The 23,785-nt window shown below is 40.0% G+C and overlaps 1 protein-coding gene and 1 long non-coding RNA gene across 2 annotated transcripts in view; both read right to left on the bottom strand.

Annotated features, from left to right (window-relative positions):
* Nucleotides 1-23,714, bottom strand: part of LOC115279869 (zinc finger protein 665-like) — a 109,039-nt gene extending 85,325 nt beyond the window's left edge. Inside the window, 1 exon segment of the mRNA XM_029924372.1 lies at nucleotides 22,181-23,714. Coding sequence (XP_029780232.1) covers nucleotides 22,181-23,561 — 1,381 coding nt within the window. The 5' untranslated portion in view covers nucleotides 23,562-23,714.
* On the bottom strand, nucleotides 261-7,393 carry LOC115281225. Its single transcript, XR_003904173.1, has 3 exons — nucleotides 7,330-7,393; nucleotides 5,183-5,232; nucleotides 261-285 (listed from the first exon to the last, which is right to left on the bottom strand). It is a non-coding gene; the product is annotated as an uncharacterized LOC115281225 (long non-coding RNA).
* Nucleotides 23,715-23,785: the final 71 nt, after the last annotated feature.

The raw sequence follows: 23,785 nt of genomic DNA, 5'->3' as shown, positions 1-23,785 counted from the left end.
GGCTGCACTTGGCTCATGTTCTGTAGGCGGCAGACTCCTGATCTACACAAAGGAATTAAAGTAGTAACTCTATGGATAAATAAACAATATCTTTCCTATTTTTAAGCCTTCTTAAAATATAGTGGACAGTTTAAGAAACTATCTATGTATATAGCATACGTAAAAGAATCCTATACTAATGGAAGCACAGGGCAGGAGTGGGAATATGGGAGTCCATGGAGAAAGGAAGGGCCAGATGCACTGTATGAAGAAGAACAAACTCACGTGAAGGCAGACTGTGGTCGGCTGTGTAGGATAACCCCAAAAGCAAACACACAAAAAGTTACTGCTAATACCAGGAAACCAAAAAGGAAAAAAAAAAAGGATTTAAAACAAAATCATCTACAAAAAATCAGTTATTTCAAAGAAAGCAGAAGAAGAGCGAAAGGAACAAAAGAGATCTAAAAGCCATAGCAAGATAACTTGTCTATATAGTAATATCTGTAAAAGGAAATAGTCTAAAAACCCAGTTGAAAAGCAAATACTGTCACTGATTTTTTTTTATTAGTTTTATTTATTTTGAGACAGAGGGAGGGAGAGAAAGAATTTCATGAAGGCTCTGTGCTATCAGTATAGAACTCAGCATGGGGCTCAGTCTCAGGAACCATGAGATCATGACCTGAGCTAAAATGAAGAGTCTTATACCTAACCATGTGACCCAACCTGGCACCCATGTCAACTGGATTTAAAAAAAAACAGACAACAATGTATTTTCTATGAGATATTCACTTGAAAAATTGAAGACACAATGTAAAGTCATGGAAAAGAGATAAACATAATTGCTATTAAAAAGAGTACTATATCAGATCAAAGTTAATTAAAGAGCAAATACCATGACTAGGGATAATGAAATCTATTTCATAATCATAAAGGAATAGATTCACCAGAATGACATGAGAATCCTAAACCACGCACTTGTCAGCAGAACTACAAAATCTCTGAGAAATCGGACAGAACGGCAATGACACACCAATCCACAATCACACTCCGAGATCTCCATGTCCCTTCTTCACATAAGAGAAAAAGTAGGCAAAATCAGTACCAAGACTAACACAACTACGAAGAAAACTTGCCCCAGTGGACACGTCCAGAACTGTGAGATAATAGAAACAGTACATGTTGTTCTCTGCCCCTGGGTCCTGCACAGAACTCCTGGAGTGCTTGTATTTTCCTAAGTGACAAGGGCACTAGTAGCATCTCATGTTATAATGAAGTGACTCTGGGTGGGCTCCTGGGTGCGGATGCTCACCAGAAAGACCAAGCCATGGTTATAAGCTTGGGATTTTGAGCCCCATCCCATCACCCTCCAGAGAGAGGACGGGGTACAAATGGAGTTACTTACTGCTCATGTGTATATGAGGAAGTCTCCACAAAACCCCAATAGTTGGAGGTTCACAGAGCTTTCAGACTGGTAACATCACCACTCCAGGAGGTGACACACCCCAACTCCATGGGGACAGAAGCTTCTGCACTGAGGACCTTCCCAGACCTCATCCTGTGTATGTCTTCACCTGACTGTCTGTCTGTATCATTTACAATAGCCTGTAATAAATGGGTAAATGTGTTTCCCTAAGTTCTGTGCGCTGCTCTAGCAGGCTAATCAAGGACAATGAGGGGGGTGTTGGAACCTCTGATCTAGAGCCAGTTTGCAGAAGCACACGTGTCAGCCTGGACTTGCACTTGGTGGCTGTAGTGCGTTGGGGGTCCCAGGTAGAGGGTGTCACAGTTGAGGTAAATGGTAGGACACTCAGCTGAGGTCGGAGACTGCTTGTAGGTGGGGGAAACCCTACACAGGAGGAGGAATACTGATTTTTTTCCTTTATAAGAACACTCCACCTAACTAGGGAATTAACACAATCTTTAAAAATGCACACAGTTGGGCGCCTGGGTGGCTGAGTCAGTTAAGTGTCCTATTCGGCTCAAGTCATGATCTTAGTTTGTGGGATTGAGCCCTGCATCAGGCTCTGTGCTGACAGCTCAGAGCCTGGAGCCTGCTTTGGATTCTGTGTCTCCTTTCTCTATGCTTCCCTGCTCACATTCTGTCTCTCTCTCTAAAAATACATAAACATTAAAAAAAAATTATCAAAACATGCACATAGTACTTTACCAGGAGAAACCATATTTGGGCCATCAAACTACTCTTGCTACGTTTTAAAAGGATTCACATCACACAAAATGTCTATGACCAGAGTAGAATTATGATAGAAATCACTAATAGAAAAGTCTCTGGAAAATCCAAAAATACTTGGAAAATAATGACCTCCTTGTGACTAACCCTGGGACAAAGAAGTAGAGAAAGAAATGAGAACGTATCCTGAAGTGAATGAAAACGAAACCAGAACATTCATAAATTGCCATGATAGCAGGAGAAACTGAAGACCACGTGCTAGGAAAGGGGCCACCAACAGAACATGGAAGCCAAAAGGCTCTTTCGTTTTTTCGTTCGTTTGGGCTGTTTGACCCCTGGGTGTGAACCTCCTGAGGGAGCACATGCAGTTCTAAGGCTTACTTAGGTGAAGGCAAGGCAGTGAAAGAAGGCAAGTTTCTTGAGGTTATTTTTAAAATATGTGATTATGATAAGCCAGTTGAAAATGTTATAACTGAGAACATGTAGTCCGCTGAAGGTAGTTAGTAAAAGGCAATATATTTCTAGATGAATTAAAATAAATGGGGGCATCTGGGTGGCATAGTCAGTTGAGCAGAGTGTAGAACTCGCTTAGACTTCTCTCTCCCTCTCTCCCTACCCCTCCTTCACTTGCACACATGCTCTCTCACAAAATAAACTTACAAAATTCAAAAAATAAAAAAATAAATGGATATTCTAATGGAAGTAGAGAATATAAAATGGCAGACATGAGGGTAGTAATAGAGGAAGGAAGTAACTGAAAACATGATTTCAATGGTGGTACAATTACTGGAGACAATGACTTTGGTAAGTTAAGGTGGGTAAGGAGAACAGAAAAGGTCACAAAGAACTAGTCAGCTTTCTAGAAGTTTTTCTATGGTAACAGATATTCCTGACTTCTCATGGGTTTACCAGGACAAACATTTATTTCCTCCTCATATCACATCTATCATTTTTCACCTCTTGCTTTGTTCTGTCATTTGAGTCTGGGATTCAGGGTAGAACTTCAGTCTATGTGGGACATAACCATTCTTGCACCAGAAAGAAGAGAGGGTTAGAAGGAGCAAAGTTTTTAAAGCTTCCATTTATAATTAAGATATGCCATTCTACTCAGACCACAGTAGTCATGGTGGCTGTAAGTTGGACAAAGAAGTGTAATCCCCTCAATGAGAAGGAAGGATTGCCTAAGTGAAATGGCCAAGCTTGGTATCAAAGAGCAGAGACATCTAATCTCACAAGAGGGTGATAATTAATTGGAAATGATGTTACAATATATGATAGTGGCTTATATCAGAAATCATTTTTCCCTTCTTTTATTTCATACAAAACACACTTACTTAGTCCCAAAAGAAAAAGAAAAATTTTTACCTCAACATGACTATAGTCACACATGAGGGTCTCGCAACAGTCTCGTGAGATTCCTCTTGGTTGAGAGCCTTATGTAGAGTCCTCACGCCTAACACACCATGGTGGAACAGGAAAAAACCCATAAACCCTCCCATTGGGAAAAGAAAAGGAAAGGAGGGACCCAGCAGTCTGTGGTCCACAGCAAAGAGGGAGGAGCAGGATTGAGGGATGAGCCTTTCCTTGGCTTCTGCTGTTCTCCTGCGAATAGCTTTCCAGTCCTTTGTGTTTCACTGTTCTAGATTCACGTAGTCACATCTGCTGAAGCGTCAGAAGCCCTGCCCTCCTCATACAACCGGCTGTTTTTCCCAACGACTTCCTTCCCATCATAGTGTATGTGACCAAACATTACTGCACAATCACAGGTTCCTTATGGTGCAAACTTGGCGCATTGGGGACAGCATGTTATTAAAACAGCACTTTATGTGATATCAAACATGTACATTTTCTATTAGCTACACCCTCCCCATTCAGCCAGACAGGCCATGCTCTGTGTATGTATTTCAGGGTCACTGAGCCTCTCGGCCCCTCTAACAGAGCCACACCTGTGCTTTCTGTTCACTAAGCGATGCTGTCCAAGAGGAGCATCCCACAGGACCTACTTTAATCACCCGCAGGTTACTTCAAAAGGCATTAGGCCGTGTCTTTCGTGTAGACCTGGCCATGATTTTGAATTTTAACTTGGCTTTGACCCTCAAAGTATGGATTAACGGTTAAGTTTTACCAGCTAGAGATGAGGTACAGTTACATCATCAAATCCTACTTGCAAATCAGATCATTGACTTCTGACATCAGGTCTTTCTTGGAATACTGTGCTAAATGCAGCAGAGAACAGAGCGGCAGGGTAGCAACTTGCTTTCCTGATCTCTATGTTACTGAATCCATACACAGGGGTGATACTTATCCCCCACCCCGGGAGCATTTGCAAAGTTCTGGGGACATATTTTTAATGTCATCATTGCAGTGGTTCTGGGTACAGGCCAGTGATGTGCAAAATATCCCACAATGCACAGTACAGTTTCACACATCAAAGAATTTCCAGACCCCCAATGTCAGCCAAATATTATAACTTATACCATGTAAACCTCAATCAGAAGAAAGCAGGGATGTCTATATTAATACCAGATAGAACAGATTTCAGAGAAAATAAAATTACTGAGGATAAAGGAGGAAATTACATGATTGAAGAGTCAATTAAACAAGGTGACTTAGCAATCCTGAGTGTATATGCACCAAAGAATAGCTGCAAAATATGCTACCCATCAAATGACAGAAGTGAAAGGAGAAAGAGATAAATTGACAATCACAGCTGGAGACTTCCGTCAATAAGCGAGAGAACAACGGAAGTCAGCGGGACACTGGTGAACTCTACACCACCATCAAGTCCCGTGGGCTCATCAACGTGTCTGGAACACCACCCACACACAGAAGATTAGACACTTTTTCCCAACAACATATGCCAAAACAAATCATATCCTGGGTCCTGGGCCCTTTAACAAATGTAAAAGAACACACGAAATCATAGAGTGTGTTCACTGCCCACAATGGAATCCAACAACAAAAACAGAAAGTTAACAGGAATATCTCCAAACAATTGGAAACTAAACAACATACCTTCAAATAATCCACAGGAAGAAGAGGAAGACTCAAGGGAAATATACCAGCTGCAAGAAAATGAAAATACAACATGTCATTATCTCTGAGGTTTAACTAAAGCAGTCCTGAGAAGGACGGTGATAGCACTCAATGCTTATACTAGGAAAGAGGGAAAATATCCAAAAGTAATCTAAATTGCAGTAAGAAATCAGAAGGGATAAAAAAGAAATACAAATGAAGCAGAAAGAAGGAAATAATAAAGGCAAGAGCAAAAATAAGAAAAAGTGAACACAGCAAGACAGTAGAGAAAATAAAACAAGAGAGCTGGCTCAATAGAGCTAATTATTCATGAGCAAAACTACCAAAGAATATAAGAGAAACCACAAATTCCTCATAAGAAGTTAACAGGGAATACTACTCCAGGACCTGCCGACATCAAACGGATAGTTAGGGACTAATACAAGACTCTACACACATATACTTGAAATCTTAGGTGAAATGGACCAATTCCTCGAAATGTACACCTTACCACAAATCACCCATGTGAAACCAATGATAGGAATCCTTTGAATTGCAGAGTAAGTTTGTAATTTTTAAATTCCCTCTGACGCAGAAACCTGCAGGCACATACAGTGAGTATTCAGAGTTTAGCTAAAACTCATTCTTTAACTTCCGTTCTATGTGGCCAGGAGGCCTGTAGGGATCTTGAACTGATACCAGCCCCTTCCCTTGAGCTCGTACTCTAGAACAGAGCCCACGGAGACAGAAGCCAATGTCAGTTTCTGAGAGGACTCTCCCAACTTTCCCTATGACAAGCACCTTCCCCATCTCACAGGGTCTTCCCCTTGTCCCCTCTGATAAGACCCCTCGCTCACCTCCAAAAGCTTACCAAAACCCTGCTCTGTTTGGTCTGAACTGACCAATGCTGCCTTAGCCCAGAACCCCAAAACATTTCATTAAGGGGCCTAATAAAGGCACGTGCCCTTGGTCCTGCCCCAAGATCGCTGCCTGCACCCTGCCTTAATCTCCTCACATGACCTGCGTAGATGTGCAGAACAGGTCCGCCATGATCTGTGAGTGATAAACTTCTCTACTTCACTTTCCCTTATCATCTCTTGTTGAACCGTGGCTCACCATCTGACATCTAGGGCTCTGCTCAACAAATATTAGTACAACAGAGTCACAAGAGCAACACTAGACAATTCTACCAAACCTACACAGAATTAACAAGAATTCCACACAATTCCTTTCAGAAAATAGAAAAAGGAATACTTATCCCAACTAAATGTATGAGGCCAGTATTAGCAGAATACCAAAACCACACAAAAACAGTAAGGGGGGGGAGATTATTACCACCTAAATCCCAAGTGAAGATGCAAAAATTATTAGCAAATATTAAGAGGAGTCAGCAATATGCAGAAAGAATTGTACATCATGACTAAATGGGTTTATTTGAGGGACAATTTTCAATTCCAGCAATATAAGCCATCATATTAACAGGCTGGACAGGAAAAATCACAGGATCATGTCAATTGATATAGAAAAGCATTTGCTAATTTCAACATCTGTTTATGTTATAAACTTTCAGAAAACTAGGAACAGAGGGACACCTACAAAACCTACAAAAAACTTACAGCAAACTTCATCCTTAATGGTGAAAGCCTGGATACTTTTCCCCAGAGACTGGAAACAAGGCAAGGATGTCCACTCTCACCACTGATATTGGACATGTTATTAGAAGTTCTAGCTGGTGACATAAGGGCAGAGTAAACCAAAGTGGCAAAGAGAAAAGGAAGATAAAATAGTGCAGCTACTTGCAGAAGACACCATGGCTGTGGCAGGCTGGATAACACCCCAGCCATAGGACAGCCATGTCCTCGTGCCTACCACATGTTACTGTAAATGCTGTGAGTCTGCAGACGTGCTCTGCTGAAGATTGTGAGGCGGGTAGTTTTCCTGGATCACCTGGCAAATGCGATGTGGGTCCCAAGGGACTTGTAAGAAGGATGCAGGTAGAGTTACTCATGGAGAAGTTGGTGAAGTGATGGCGGACGTAAACAAGTTTGAAGATGCTATCTTGCTGGCTTTGAAGAGGGAGGAAGGGGTCAGGAGGCAGAGGATGTAAGTGGCCCCCAGACACGGAAAGTTAAGAAACAAAATCTGACCTGGCATATCCGGATGGAGCATGGAGCTAGGGATCCGGTTTCCACATCTTCTTGCCTTCAGAACTGTAAGAGAATAAATGTGTTAGTTTAAGTCATTCAGGCTGTGGTACTTTGTCACAGCATCAACAGGAATATTTTTGGAGTGGTACATGTAGAAAATACAAACGAATGTACAACAATTTCTATAAGAAGGAAAATTTACAAAGCATTAGAACACAGAGGCATGCAAAAATCTGTTGCATTTCGATATACTAGCAATTTACACCTCGAAACCGAAAATTAAAAATACAATACCAGGGTGCCTGGGGTGGCTCAGCTGGTTAAGCGTCTGACTTTTGACCTTAGCTCAGGTCTTGGTCTCAGGGTCAGGAGTTCAAGCCCTACATCGGGCTCTGAGCTGGGCATGAAGCCTACTTAAAAAGACTACCATGTATGATTACTCAAAATAGAAAAAGTAGAAGAAATATGAGCCCGCATGTCAGTGCAGGGTCCTCTGGCTCTGAAGAGAGGTATCAGTCACTGGGAAATGGCAGGATGGCCTCCAGGCACTTGGCCATGCAGAGTATCTCCTCAGACAGGGGTTGGAATCTCGGGGACTTTCTATCTTATTCATCATTATTATTCATTCGCTGCACTGTGTGCTTGTTAACCTCCACACACTTGATTTCCAACCACCAGACCACAGCCAACTACTACAGTTCAGACATTTCAAGTTACTTCACTGAAGACCTGAAGGAACTCTTTGGATTTAGCACCTACTCTGTACCTGTCACTGTTTCACATGCATTTTCATGTCACAAAAGTCTCCCAACAACCTACTAATTTATGTATCCCTTGGTGTAACACGGGACAAAATGTAAATGAAATAGATAATCTGGGTCACAATGTGTGGAAGGAAAAGATCATGGTAAGGGAAAACTGTATAAAAAAAGAAATTTTGCTACAGTTGTAAATGAACCATGGAACAATTATCCAAGACCATAATCTGAAACTGTCATTTTAAAATCCTCTGCAATATTGCTCCTCTAGTAAAACTGTTTAGTAATATTATCTAATAAACATTTCCAAGCATTCATTTTCATTAAACTAGCATAAAAATATCTTAAGGCAATTTATCTAAATAGTAGTTTATAAGCATTTCAACAAGACCGTCATACAATGGGACGTAGGCGTACCGAAGGAAAAGGAACGTAGTAAGTTAGCATGAAGAGAACTTTGTCTTTCCCAGCCAAGAAATCAGGAGTTTCAAGAGCAAATATTCTGTGTATTATTAAAGAGTATCCAGTATTCGGTGGTTGACTACGGACACTTTTGAGGCCTCACCATCACCTCTATTCTGCCTACCTGGGCAAGCCCGGGGGCTCCTTCCTTTGGTGCCAGCCGGAAGTTCAAACAGCAAAGTCACCCTCCCCCCAGCTCCACCCGGTAGCCACCTAAAACACACCACACCACTCACCATTCCCTGTTCCCTCAAGCCGTTGTCTGACCAGCTTGGAAGTCTGTGCTCTCCCTAGAATTACATACGTTCTCATAACACATTTCGTGCATGGCATCACCAGTCTCGATATCCAAACCCAACATTGGCTAGAGTTCCATCTGTTCCAGTGGACAGCCACAACTAGAAACTAACAAAAAATGTGTGGGAGGATGAATATGTGAAATTTCTAGTTTAACTATGAAATATTCTCATTGGATACTGTTCACACTAAAGTATTTCTTGAGTGCTCCAAGCTCAAAATGATTATTTTTAGCTTTATTTCTGATATTTTTTTATTTCTGAATTTTCCATGCATACTATGTGCCTATTTTCACTCTATTTAAATCACGGTGGAAACCATGAGTTTTATTTGGGCACAAGACACATGAAGAAATAGAATCATATGTTAAAGATTCATGAAGGGGGGGGGGCAGGTTTTAGAGGATCAGAGTCTTAAACTTGGACTGCTGTGGCATTTGCATTATAGCCACATAAATATCGTGGGACCAAGTATGGAGAGGACAACTCAAGTGAGAAGTGTAAGTACATAATCCTCAAATTGTCTGTTCTTTAATTCCATCGTGGAAAGACATTATTCTAGATTACTTCAACCTTGAGAGCCTAATGGTGCCTTGTTAGTATGTGTTACAATGTACAGAGATGGGATGAAACTGTGTTGGAAAAAGAACACAACTCCTTCAGAGTCAAGGGGAAAAATTATTTAAACTTTATTGATGAAAACATGAGACTTGTGATACATTCTGAAGAAAACAGTAGCAAAAAGTAATGGCAGGCATTAAGTATGAATCATTCTCTTACTGTTCTGGTTCTTTCGATTCAACTACCCTCTCAGATAACTGCTCCCTACACCTTCCAAGAAAAGGGAATGGCATCAATGATCTGCCAGTTTGTCACTGATAGGCTAGCACACTGTTACCATCTTCCCCTGCATTGTTTCCACAACATAATCAGTCCTGATTAAACCAACCCTCACCATCCTCTGATGAAAAGGCTGGTGCCTGTAACTCATCTAGAGAAGCATCTATCTAGAGAAGAGTCACCTGAACATAACAAGCATGATGGTGGTTTTGAATTACTCTTTGCCCCTCCCCCATGCAAATTCACACAAAATTGAATCTGACAACTCTGTGTCCTTGTTTAGGGAACACAGGTATGAATGAGTCACACCCTGTAAAGTAGACTCCTTCTTCTTATCATTCCTCCTCAGAGACCATCAAGAAAGGCCTGTAAGGGGGCACCCGGTTGGCTCAGTCAGTTAAGCATCTGGCTTCGGCTCAGGTCATGATCTCACGGTTCCTGGGTTTGAGGCCCACGTCAGGCTGTGTGCTGACAGCTCAGAGCCTGGAGCCACTTCAGATTCTGTGTATACATTAACCATGAACAATCCAAAAAGGCAATTGAGAAAACATTTCCATTTATAATAGCATCGAAAAGGATAAAATAATTAAGCATAAATTTAGCCGAGGAAGGGAAGATTTGTATACTCTTAACTAAAAACACTGCTGAAGAAATTTGGGGAGAAGACACAAATAAATGCAAAGATATTTCAAGTTCATGCACTGGAAGACTTGATATTGCCAAGATGTCAATATTCTCCAAACCAATCAACATATTCAATGCACTCCCTAGTAAAATCTTTTGATGAAGTACATGATCCTACCATAAGATTCATATGGGATCTCAAGGAACCCTGTACAGCAAAACCAAACTTAAAAAGACACAGAGACCAGCGAAATAGAATACAGATACCAGAAAGAAATTTTTATGTATATAGTAAATGATGTTCCACCAGGGTATTAAGAGCACTGTGCCTGGGTGGCTCGCTGAGCGTGCGACTTTGGCTCAGGTCATGATCTCACGGCTTGTGGGTTCAAGCCCCGCGTTGGTCTCTGTGCTGACAGCTAGCTCAGAGCCTGGAGCCTGCTTCAGATTCTGTGTCTCCCTCTCTCTCTGACCCTCCCCTGCTAGCACTGTCTCTCTGTCTCTCAAAAAAAAAAAAAACCATTAAAAATTTTTTAATAGGACCACTCAGTGGAGGAAAGGCAGTCTGTTCAATTAAAGAGGTTGAAAAAACTGGATATCCACATGGGGAAACAAGGTAATTGGTCCATTATTTTATGCCACACACAAAAATTAGCTCAAAATGGATCAGACACCTGAACTCATGAGTCAGAAAACTGTAAAATTCCCAGAGGGAGTAGACAAGATGGTGGAGAAGTAGAGGGATCGGGATTTCCCTCCTCACTGAAACACAACTTAGAACACCCAGGAAACCAGTCTGCAGAGTGACAGAACAATCTCCACAGGTGGACCGAGACAGCTTGGCAGGACAGAGGTGCGTGTACTTGAAGCAGGATAGATAAAGCCGTGGGCAGCATAGGCACAGAGGGGAGGGGGTGCCTTCTGTAGAGAGACAAAAGGAAGAGAAAGAGAGCTCTTGGAAGTGTGTGATTGTACTTGAACAAGAGAAAAACCTCTCCAGACCAGGAACAGAACAAAAAATAGGGAGAAGCCAGTTTCTATTTTGCAAACAGCCTTAGGAGCTGAAGATGAAAGTTTTCAGGGGTGCACGGCTTTCTCTGGACCAGCTACTGCCGTGAGCACCTGGGGTGAAGAGGAGCAGGCCTGAGGGGCAGTAGTGATTTGCGGGGAGCACTGGGAGACAGCAGTCCCTTCCCTCGAAGACCGTGGGAAGAGGATTTATTGCCTCCAAAGACAAAAGACCCTGCCAGCGCCAGCCACCGGCCCTTTGTCGGCTGGGCAGAGTGGCGCTACCTCGGAACCAGGTCTGTAGGGTGCTGGATCCTTTAAGACATCGGTTTTCTTTCTTTCTTTCTTTCTTTTTTTAAATGTTTTTTAATTTATTTTTGAGAGGTGGAGAAAGACAGCACGAGCAGGGGAGGGTCAGAGAGAGAGAGGGAGACACAGAATCTGAAACCGGCTCCAGGCTCTGAGCTATCTGTCAGCACAGAGCCCGATGTGAGGCTCGAACCCATGAACCTCGAGATCATGACCTGAGCTGAAGCTGGACGCTTAACTGACTGAGCCACCCAGGTGCCCCAAGACATCGGGTTTTCAATCCTGAGCACCTAGGTGGCACGGGAAGCTGAAGTAGACCTCTACACTGCTCTGTGAGGGTTCTTTCTGGGATGTTCAACTGTGTTTTACCCATTTCCATATTACTGGCACCTGGCAGGTAGTAGGTCCTCTATGTATATAAACATAAGACAGTAATAATGTATGTGTGTGTGTTTGGGGGTGGGGGGGATGCATTCTTCCTAGTGCTCACATTTCATTAGTTTCCCACTGGAATAAATGTAATATATAACTTGTATAGAAAATAACGTTATTTTTGTGCCCCGTTATTTCAAATTATAAAAAACAAACAAACAAACAAACAGAAATAGCTAAACGGTGTGGTTTCAGACGCCCAGTCTGGGGGAGGAGAGATTGGGGTGTTACCATTTATCCCCCTATCACCAACAAGGTGAGGCTTCAGGGAACAAGACGGAGGCCCCTAGTAGAGGCAGGACGGGCTTACATCAAGCCCCGCCCCTCTGTGCCGGGTAACTGCTTATCTACTGGAATGTGACCGACCTTGACCAAGCCCGATGGACTCTCCTCCAGACCAGCAAGGCCACCAGTCCCAGGTACCCACAGACAACGGGCCTGTAGTTTTGTATGTTAGTCTGTTTATTCTTTGATTTTTTAATTATTTTCTTTCTTTTCTCCCTTTTCTCTTGTCTTTTCCCCTCTTTTTCTTTCAACTGTCCTCTTTATTTTTTTCTCCCGGTGGATTCAGGCTCACAGTTTCTGATCTGCTGTTATATATAGAAAGTCTTTTGTTTCCTTCCTTTCTCTGTTCTGGTTGGTTGATCAGGTATTTTTACTGTTCTTTCTTACTTTTTCTATATTTTCTTCTTCTTTATTTTTTTTCCCTCTCTGGAGTAAGCCTTATAGTTTCTTTGATTCTCTGCCTGGTCTTTTTTCCCCCTCACCCTTTTGATTTCTCTCTTAGTTCAGGATAAGGTTTCCCTCCCACACACACCCTTCCTCCCCCTTGATTCCAGGGTTACTTCAAGAAACAAATCAAAGCACACCGTGTGGAAGGCCCAAGCAATCTACCACTGTGAGCAGTGGGATTGAACAGCCAAAGCCACAACAACAGAGTACACACAACACATTCCAAAAACACTTGCTGAAGTGCCAGGCCCTGGACAGTGTATGAGCCCTTTTTAATATAGTAGTAATTGCAGGTGCAGGACACATCACAAGCTATTAAAACACAAAAGACAAAAACCTAGCCAAAATAATAAAACAGAAGGATTATCCTCAAAAGAAATTCCACGATGAAATCACAGCCAGAGAATTACTCAAAACAGAGATAAACAATATATCTGAACAGGAACTTAGAATAATAGTCATAAGACTAATAGCTTGTCTTGAAAAAAGCATAGAAGCCAGCAGAGAATCCATTGCTACAGATATCAAAGACCAAAGAAATAGTCATAATGAATTGAGAAATGTTTTAAATGAGGTGAAAAACAAAGCATACAGTGAGAGGAAGGATGGAAGAAGCAGAGGAAAGAATAGGTGAAATAGAAGATAAAATTATGGAAAATGACGAAGCTGAGAAAAAGAGGGAAAAGAAATTACTAGACCATGAGGGGAGAATTAGAGACCTAAGTGATTCAATGGGACAAATAATATCTGTATCATAGGAGTTCAAGAAGAGGAAGAGAGAGAAAGGGACAGAAGGTTTATTTGAACAACTTATAGCTAAGAACTTTCCTAATCTGTGGAAGGAAGAAGACATCCAAGTCCAGGAGGCACAGGGAACTTCCTTGAAAATCAACAAAAGCAAGCCAACAATACAACATATCTTAGGGAAACTGGCAAAATACAAAGAGAAAATTCTGAAAGCAGCTAGTGACAAATGGGCCTTAACCTAAAAGAGCAGACACAGAGGAGTAGTAGCAGACTTGTCCACTGGAACTTGGCAGGCCAGAAGGAAGTGGCAGAAAATATTCAATGTGCTGAAAAGGAAAACATGCAGCCAAGAATCTTTTATTCTGCAAGGCTGACATTCAAAATAGAAGGAGAGATAAAGGCTTTCCGAAACAAACGAAAGCTAAAGGAGTACATGACCACTAAACTAGCCCTGCAGGAGACCCTAAGGGGGACTCTGCCCTGTGGGTGAAAAGCAGCAAAGGCTGCAAAGACCAGAGATATCATCACAAGCACCAAACCTACAAACAACACAATGACACTAAATCTATATATTTCAATAATCACTCTGAATGTAAATGGACTAAATACCCCAATCAAAAGACAGGGATCAGAATGGATTAAAAAAAAAACAACAAGATCCACCTACATGCTGCCTACAAGAGACTCATTTTAGACCTGAAGACACCTGCAGTTTGAGGGTGAGGGGATGGAGAATCATCTATCATGCTACTGGATGTCAAAAGAAAGCAGGAGTCGCCAAGCAGATAAACTTGATTTTAAAACAAAGACTGTAACAAGAGATGAAAAAGGCATTATATCATCATTAAGAGATCTATCCATCAAGAAGAGTTATCAACTATAATTATTTATGCCCCCAACATGAAACACCCAAGTATATGAATCAATTAATCATAAACATAAATACATACATATATAATAATACTGTGATTGTAAGGGACTTTAATACTCCACTTACAGCAATGGACAGATCATCTAGGCAGGAAATCTTAATAAGGAAACAACGGCTCTGAATTACACACTGGACCAGATGGCCTTAACATACATATTCAGAACTTTTCATACAAAAGCAGCAGAATACACATTCTTCTCAAGGCCACATGGAACATTCTCTAAAATAGATCACATACTAGGTCAAAAACAGCCTTCATCAAGTACAAAACAGTCCTCAACAAATATAAAAGGATTGAGATCATACCATGAATATTTTCAGATCACAACACTATCAAAGTTAAAATCAAAGACAAGTAAAAAATTGGAAAGCCCCCAAATACATCAAGGTTAAAAGACATCCTACTAAAGAATGAATGGATTAACCAGGAAATTAAAGGAAAAAATAAAATATAGAAGCAAAAACTATATATAGAAGTAAATGAAAATGAATGCACAACAGTCCGAACACCTTAGGAGACAGCCTAAGGAAAATGTATTGCAATCCAGGCCTATCTCAAGAAGCAAGAAAGGTCCCAAATATAGAACCTAACTTCACACCTACAGGAACTAGAAAGACAGCAGCAAAGAAACCCCAAAGCAAAAAAAAAAATAATAAAATAAAATAAAATAAAATAGATGAGAGCATAAATAAACAATATAGAATCTAAAATCAGGAGAGCAGATCAATGAATCTAACAGGTGGTTTTTTTGAAAGAATAAAAAAATTGATACCCCCCCTAGCCAGACCTCTCAAAAAGAGAGGACCCCAATAAATAAAATCATGAATGAAAGGGTACAGATCACAACCAAACCCACTGAAATACAAACAATTACTAGATAATATTATGAAAAATTATATGCCCAAAACTGGACAATCTGGAAGAAATGGTCAAATTCCTAGACACTCACACACTACCAAAACTCAAAAGAGAAGAAAAAGAAAATTTGAATAGATCCATAACAAGCAAAGACATTGAACTGGTTATCAAAAATCTAATGATTAAGAGTCCTAGGCCAGAAGGCTTCCCAGGGGAATTCTACCAGACATTTAAAGAAGAGTTAATACCTATTCTTCACAAGCTGTTCTAAAAAACAGAAATGGAAGTAAAGCTTCCAGACTCACTCTCTGAACCCAGCATTACCTTGATTTTCAAACCAAAGACTCCACTAAAAAGGAGAATTATAGGCCAATATTCCTGATCAACATGTATGCAAAAATCCTCAAAAAAATACTAGCAAACTGAATTCAACAGAACATTAAAAGAATCATTCACCATGATCAAGTGGGATTCTTTCCTGGGCTCCAAGTCTGGTTCAATATTCACAAACCAATCAGTGTAATACATCATATTAATAGAAGAAAAGATAAGAACCATATGACCCAGCCTATAGATACAGTAAAAACATTTGCCAAAATACAGCATCCTTTTTAAAATAAAAACCCTCAACAAATTTGGGACAGAAGGAATATACCTTAACATCATAAAAGCCATATATGAAAGGCCCACAACTAATATTATTCTCAGTGAGAAAAAATGAGGGCTTTACCCCTGAGATCAGGAATCCCACTAGGATGTCCACACTCACCACTGCTGTTTAACATTGTGTTCAAAGTCCTGGCCTCAGCAATCCAACAACAAAATGAAATAAAAGGCATTCAAATTGGCAAAGAAATCAAACTTTCCTTCTTCGCAGATGACATGATACTCTACATGGAAAACCCAAAAGACTCCACCAAAAAACTGCTACAATTGATGCATGAAGTCAGAAAAATCCCAAGATATAAAACCAATGTATATAAAAAAATAAAACCAATGTATAGAAATTGGTTGCATTTCTATCTGCCATTAATGAAGCAACAGAAAGGGCTATCAAGGCACTGATTCCATTTACAATTGCACCAAGAGCCACAATATACCTAGGAATAAACCAAACCAGAGATAAAATATCTGTATGCTGAGAACTATAGAAAGCTCATGAAAGAATATAAAGAAGATACAAAGAAACAGAACAGAAATTCCAGGCTCATGGATCAGAAAAACAACTACTGTCAAAATGTCAATACTACCCAAAGCAAGTTTCACATTCAATGCAATCCCTACCAAAACAGCACAAGCATTCTTCACAGAACTAGAGAAAAACAATCCTAAAATTTGTATGGAACAACAAAAGACCCCAAATAAGCAAAGTAATGTTGAAAAAGAAATCAAAGATGGAAGCATCACAATTCTGGGTTTTAGCCTATCTTACAAAACTGTAATCATCAAGACAGTATGGTATTGGCACAAAAACAGACACAGGGACCAATGGAATAGAAAAAACCAGAAATGAACCCACAAATATATGGCCAACCAATCTCCAACAAAGCAGGAAGGAGTATCCAATGGAAAAAAACAGTCTCTGTAGCAAATGGTGCCAGGAAACCTGAACAGAAACATGCAGAAGAATGAATCTGGTCCACTTTCTTACACCATACACAAAAATAAAGTCAAAATGGATGAAGGACCTAAATGTGAGACAGGAAACTATTAACATCCTACAGGGGAACACAGGCAGTAACCTCTTTGACCTCAGCTACAGCAACCGCTTACTTGACATGTCTCCAAAGACAAGTTTAATAAAAAACAAAGAAGAATCACTGGGACCTCAACAAGATAAAAAGTTTTTGCAAAGCAAAGGAAACAATCCACAAAACTAAAAGACAACCAACATAATGGGAGAAGCTGTTTGCAAATGTCATATTGGATAATGGGTTAGTATCAAAACTCTATAAAGAACTTACCAAACTCAACATCCAAAAAACAAATAACCCAGTGAAGAAATGGGCAGAAGACATGTATAGATAGTTTTCAAAGACACCCTCCCATGTCCGGAGGCCACTTAATAATCTCTGCCTCATGGTCCTTTTCCTCTCTCTTCAAAGCCAGCAAGATAGCATCTTCAAACTTGTTTACCTCTGCCACCAATTCATCAACTTCTACCGAGTAACCACCTGCATTCTTCTCATAAAGACCCTTGGGACCATACTGCATTTACCAAATCATCCAGGACAATCACCCACTTCACGATCTCCACCACAGCATATCTGCAGACTCCATTATGATATTTACAGTAACACTCTCATGTGACAGGCACAAGGAGATGGCCATCCTTTGGGATGGGGGTGTTATCCAGCCTACCACAACCATTATGTCATCTTCAAGTAGGTACACTATTTTATCTTTTCTCTCTTTACTCTTATTTACACCTCTTCCCTTACTTCACTGGCTAGAATTTATAATAACGTCAAATATCAGTGGTGAAAGTGGACATCCTTGTCTTGCTCCCAGTCTCCTGCCTTTCACCAATAAGAATGAAGTTTGCTAGAAGATTCTTGTAGGGGTTTACAGAGTTGAGGAAACATCCTTCTCTTCCTAGGTTTCTGAAAGTTTAGAGGATAAGTAGATGTTGAATTTTGTCAAGTGCATTTCTGTATCAATTGACAAGATCCTGTGATTTTTCCTTTCATGCCTGTTAACATTGATGGCTTACATTGACTGGAATTTGAAACTGCCTTCTGTCCCTCAAATAAATCCATTTAGTCATGGTGTACAATTCTGTGTATTGCTGATTTCTACTGTTAATATTATGCTAAGAATTTTTGAATCTTCATTTGGGATTTAGTTGGTAGTCATCTTCCTGCCCCCACCCCCACTGCCCTTAATGTTTTTGTGTAGCTTTGGGACTGGCTTCATACACTCAGTTGGGAAAAGTATTCCCTCTATTTTCTGAAAGAAATTTTGTAGAATTCCTGTTGATTCTCTCTAGGTTTGATAGAATTGTCTAGTGTTGCTGTCATGATTTCATTGTATTATTATGTTAAGTAGAGCCTTAGATGTCAGATGGTGAGCCATGGTTCAACGGATTATAATGGAAAGTGAAATAGAGAAGTTTATTACTCACAGATCATGGGGGAGCTATTCTGCACATCTATAGGGGTCGTGTGAGGAGATTAAGACAGGGTAGAGGCAGAGATCTTGGGGCAGGACCAAAGGCACATCCCTTTATTGGGGTCTCTCAAAAGAATGCTTTTGGGTTCTGGGTGAAGGCTGCTTTGGTCAATTCAAACCAAACAGCAGAGTTTTGGTAATCTTTTGGAGCTGGATGGGCAGTCTTATCCAAAGGTGACAAATGGAAGGCCCTGGGAGATGGGGAAGAATGCTGAGTCCCTCCTTTCCTTTTTGTTCTTGAATGGGAAGGTTTAAAGTTTTTTTCTGTTCCACCATCTTAGGAATGAGGACTCCATGTAAGGGACTCGACCAAGAGGACTCTAATGAGACTTTTGTGAGACCCTCATGTGTGACTATAGTCATGTTTGGGTAGAGGTTTCTTTTTTTTTTTTCTTTTTTTTCTTCCCCTATTGGGACAAAAGTGTATTTTGTGTGAACAAAGAAGGGGAAAATGATATATGGTAGAATCTGTATTATGCATTGTAATATCATTTCCAATTAATCATCACCCTCTTGTGAGATTAGATGTCTCTGCTCTTTGACATCAAGCTTGGCTTGACTTGACTTAGGCAGCTCTTCCTTCTAGTTGGGGGGATTACACTTCCTTTCCAATTTATAGCCAGTTTGACCCATGTGATGTGAGCAGAATGGCATGTTTTAATTGTAAATGGAAACTTTAGAAGCTTCATTTGCTCCTTCTAACCGTCTCTTCTCTGTGGTGCAAGAATGGTTATATCCCACATAGACTGAAGTTCTACCCTGAATCCCAGATTCAAATGACAGAACCAAGCAAGAGGTGAATAATCATAGATGTAATATAAGAAATAAGTGTTTATTCTTATAAAGCCATAATTCAGGGATATTTGTTACCATAGAAAAACTTCGGCAAAACTGAGTGTTCTATTCTCTATTACGGAGAGAAGCCCAAAAAGCCCTTTCCTTGGTAACAGTTCTAAGTTCACATCGTAAATAAGTACCATCACCCCAGCCCAACACAGAATGCATCATAACAAAGTAGTCACCATTCGTTGCTTTCTCTAGCCATTTTCAGAACTTGAGAAGCCTCCCCTGCTCTCCAGAGAAGGCATCATTATGTAATCAACATTCTCCTTACACTTCAGTGAATGGAGTTATCATTCTTAACATCTGACATCCTGTTCCCACTGAGTAAGCACTAATGCAAACTAGCAACAATGTTTTAGAGGGTAAACATGTGAGATCTCTAGTTATCAAAAGAGATTCCCATTGTGTATGTTCATTCTTAAGAGTAAACTCAGGAAGAATTATCCTTTCAAACTTTTCCCCTGAGCACCCCAGTGCAAAATCTAGATTGTATTATCTTTATCCTTACTTCTGAAATTTTCTTTTAGTTCCTAATACTTTTCAAATGCCTAAAAATTTTATATTTCCATTTAACATAAAGGTACAACACATGGGTCTCATTTCAGCACAAAAGGCATGTAGAACTATAATCATACAGTGTATATTCAATGAGTGGGAAGGCAAGTTGTAGGGGGGGTAAGAGTTTGAAATTGCAATGCTGTGGTATTTTCATTAGAGCCACAGAAATCATCTGGGACACAACTCTCCAATTTAACTTATGAATATATATTTCCAAAACTGTACATTTGAATCTAACATGGAAAAAAATTGTTATAGATGACATTCAACCTAGAGAGCCAAAGGATGTATTATTAGTATTTATTATGAAATGGCCCAAAGAGGTGGGATGCACTTTGCCTAATAAAAGGCACATGATTCATTTAGTGTTACACAGGAGCTATCGTTTCACTCAGTAAGATATCAGAAACAGGAATACCATGGTATCAAAATGCAACTTCAGTGGTCAAATTTGAATCTTTTACAAGCATACTACTTTCAGGTTTTTGTTTTGCTTTTAGAGAGAGCATGAGTGAGATGGGCAGAGAGAGAGAGAAGAGAGAGAGAATGAGAATGAATCTTAAGCAGGCTCCACACTCAATGGAGAGCCTAACACAGAGGTTTATCCCCAATCCCGGAGCTGAAATCAAGCTGAAATCAAGCTGGACACTCAACATACTAAGCCATCCAGGTGCCCCTACTTTGCTTCTTTTGATTAAAATGTCCTCTAGAACTTTCTCGTTTCCAAAAATAAGACTAATTTTTACTCAACCATCATATACAATAGCTATTACCTTTCAAAAAAGGTATTAGCTCATCATTCTCCATTTTTTCTGCCACATATGCCATCCCTAGTAACCGATCATTCTCACATGAAACTCTCATTCTCTCAATGTCCGAACCTACTGTTTCATAGCATCTACCTGAAGGAGAATCCTTTCCTGTAATTAAATCAACAAAGCCTCTCAATCATACCAACGAATCCAGAGAGGAGGTTGTGACCACAGACAACATGGCAATTTAAATAATTGTTTTACACCCATTCCCTGCATTCCCCATGCTCTCAAGTTTATGCTACACCGTATCTTAAAATTAGCATCCTAGTTTTCCAGGGTATATAGTATAACTAACCCCCCCAATCAAACAGTTTCTTCACCTATTCCAGGGTTCTCTGAGACCACCATAGTGGACAAATGAAACACATGTAATGAAAGTCTAACATCACTGGGTTCCAAACCTGAGGTTATAAGGCATCAACAATAATGCAGCTTCAAGGAACAAAAAATAATTTAGAAAAAAGTTATAGGGGAGCCTGGCTGGCTCGGTCAGAAGAGCATGTGACTCTTGATCTCAGGGTTGTGAGTTTTAGCCCCCCCGATGGGTGTAGAAAATAAAATAAAATCTGTATAAAAGACTTAAACACAAGATGATTAGGCCCTTCCACAGATATACTTGGTTCACTAAAACACTTCATCTCATGAATTTTAAGGAACTCGAATTTTCTGTGCAACTTCACATCTAAGATGGGTTAATGGTCATAATAAATCTAGTTTCCCTCAGTATGAGTTTTCTTATTGTAGTCCATTGAAAGAACTGGATAAACAGATTATCACCTTCATTACATATATAATGTTTCTGTCCAGTATGAAATCTTCGATGTTTGCAGAGGTAAACACCGTGACACATTTGTATGGGTCCCATTGTATGTGAATTCTTTCAACCACAAATTGTGCATTTTTTATCAGTCTGTACACCTCTTAATCCCATTCACTTATTTTTATTCCTCTCCCAAAAATTGTACATTTTTATAAAGCAGATCACACTCATTACATTTACAAGGTTTTTTTTTGGTATGAATTATGGATGACAAGGTATGAGCTTTGGATAAACCTTGCCATACATTTGTGTGCTTTCTTTCAGACATTTACATTCTGGTATCAGGGGGAGTTGTGAGCCCTGGTTACTAGCTTTGCCACATATGTTAGTTCCATATGGTTCCTCTCTATGAAGGCATCTCTGATGTCAAGTAACGCCTGAACACTTGCTTATTTTATTTGCGAGGTTTCATTCTACAAGGAGTTCTCTGATGATTCCCAAAGCTTGAGCCTTAAATCACTGCCACACATACGAGGCTTACAATCTTTCTTTTCACTATGTGTTTTCTGAAACCTAGTAAGTTGGGCAAATTGGATAAAAAGCTGTGCCAAACTCATTACATTCATAAGGTTTCTATCCAGTATGGATTTTATTATGCTGGCCAGATGTAACGCTCCATAAAGGCTTTGCCACACTCATTACATTTGTTTCTCTCCACTATGAGTTCTCTCATGACTCCAAAGGTCTGAATGTTTGATAAAAGCCTTATCACATTTATTACATTTATAAGGTTTTTCTCCCTTATGAATTCTCTGATGTCTCCTAAGGCTTGAACTTCGGACAAAATCTTTGTCACACACATTACATTTGTGTGGTTTCTCTCCAGTGTGTATTTTTTTATGTGTACTAAGGGTTGCAAAGTGGGAAAAAGCTTTGGCACACTCATTACATTTGTAAGGTTTCTCTCCAGCATGAGATCTCTCATGACCCCAAAGGTCTGAACGTTTTATAAAAGCTTTATCACATTTATTACATTTGTAAGGTTTCTGTCCTGTATGGATTCTTCTATGTTGAGTAAGATTTGAATGCTCAGCAAAGGCTTTGCCACACTCACTACATTTGTAAGGTTTCTCTCCAGTATGAGTTCTCTCATGACACCAAAGGTCTGAACGTTTGAAAAAAGCCTTATCACATTTATTACATTTATAAGGTTTTTCTCCTGTATGAATTCTCTGATGTGCCATAAGGCTTGAACTTTGGTTGAAAGCCTTGTCACACACATTACATTTGTGTGGTTTCTCTCCAGTGTGTATTATCTGATGCCTAGTAAGGTTTGCACATTGGGTAAACGCTTTGCCACACTCATTACATTTGTAAGGTTTCTCTCCAGTATGGATTTTCTTATGTCGAGTAAGATTTGAACGGTATGTAAAGGCTTTGCCACAGTCATTACACTTGTGAGGTCTCTGTCCACAATGAATTCTCTCATGATTCATGAGGTTTGTGCTTTTGTTAAAAGCCTTCCCACAGTCATTACATTTGTAAGATTTTCCTCTAGGGTATGCGCTCCTGTCTTGTGCAGGTAACAAAGGATATTTAAAAATCTTCCTAGATTTATTCCAAATGTTTTTGGTACTGGGAGGAGTTCTTTCATGTGGTGAAACTGAGGAACCATTGCTGACACTCTTCTCAATTGGATTACATGCACACGTTTTCTCCTCACGATGAAATCTCTGCAGTTCGGCCAGACTTAATCCAATTGTATTTTCCAAGCAGTTTATGTACTGGTTTCCGGCACCACTTCTGTTATTGTCCAGTTTTAAGAAATTCCTGATAAATCGCTCATCATCCATGAAATAGTGGTACATATTCTTTCTCACAGAAGCACTCTGCTTTTCAGGAAGAGTAACTGAGGACTGGTTAAGCTGCCGGTCTCTTCTACAAGTGAGATTTTTGTTACGGGTCAAAGGCACTTTGTCATTTCTTGTATCATACTCCCTCTGACTCTCAAACTCGTGCAGATTTTCCCAAACTTCCTTGAGATCAACATCCTTGATGCCATGGCTTTCATTGCTCTTCAATATCATTAAGTGGGAAAATTCTCTTTTATTAATGTCCTTCGTTGGTGATAATTCCTGGACTGTAAATCCAGCAGAAGGGCTTCCTATCAAATAGAGATGGAAGGTGAATATTTTATAGTAAATTCCATAATTACACACCCAAATAATACTTTATAACGAACACAAGAAGTTTCTCAAAATGGTCTTCAAACATTATTGTAATATACAATGTTTTTAAGTTTTTTTAAGTA

Source organism: Suricata suricatta, chromosome 16 (genome assembly GCF_006229205.1).
Source record: "Suricata suricatta isolate VVHF042 chromosome 16, meerkat_22Aug2017_6uvM2_HiC, whole genome shotgun sequence".
Lineage (NCBI taxonomy): Eukaryota > Metazoa > Chordata > Mammalia > Carnivora > Herpestidae > Suricata > Suricata suricatta.
This window is presented reverse-complemented; position numbering and strand designations above follow the sequence as displayed.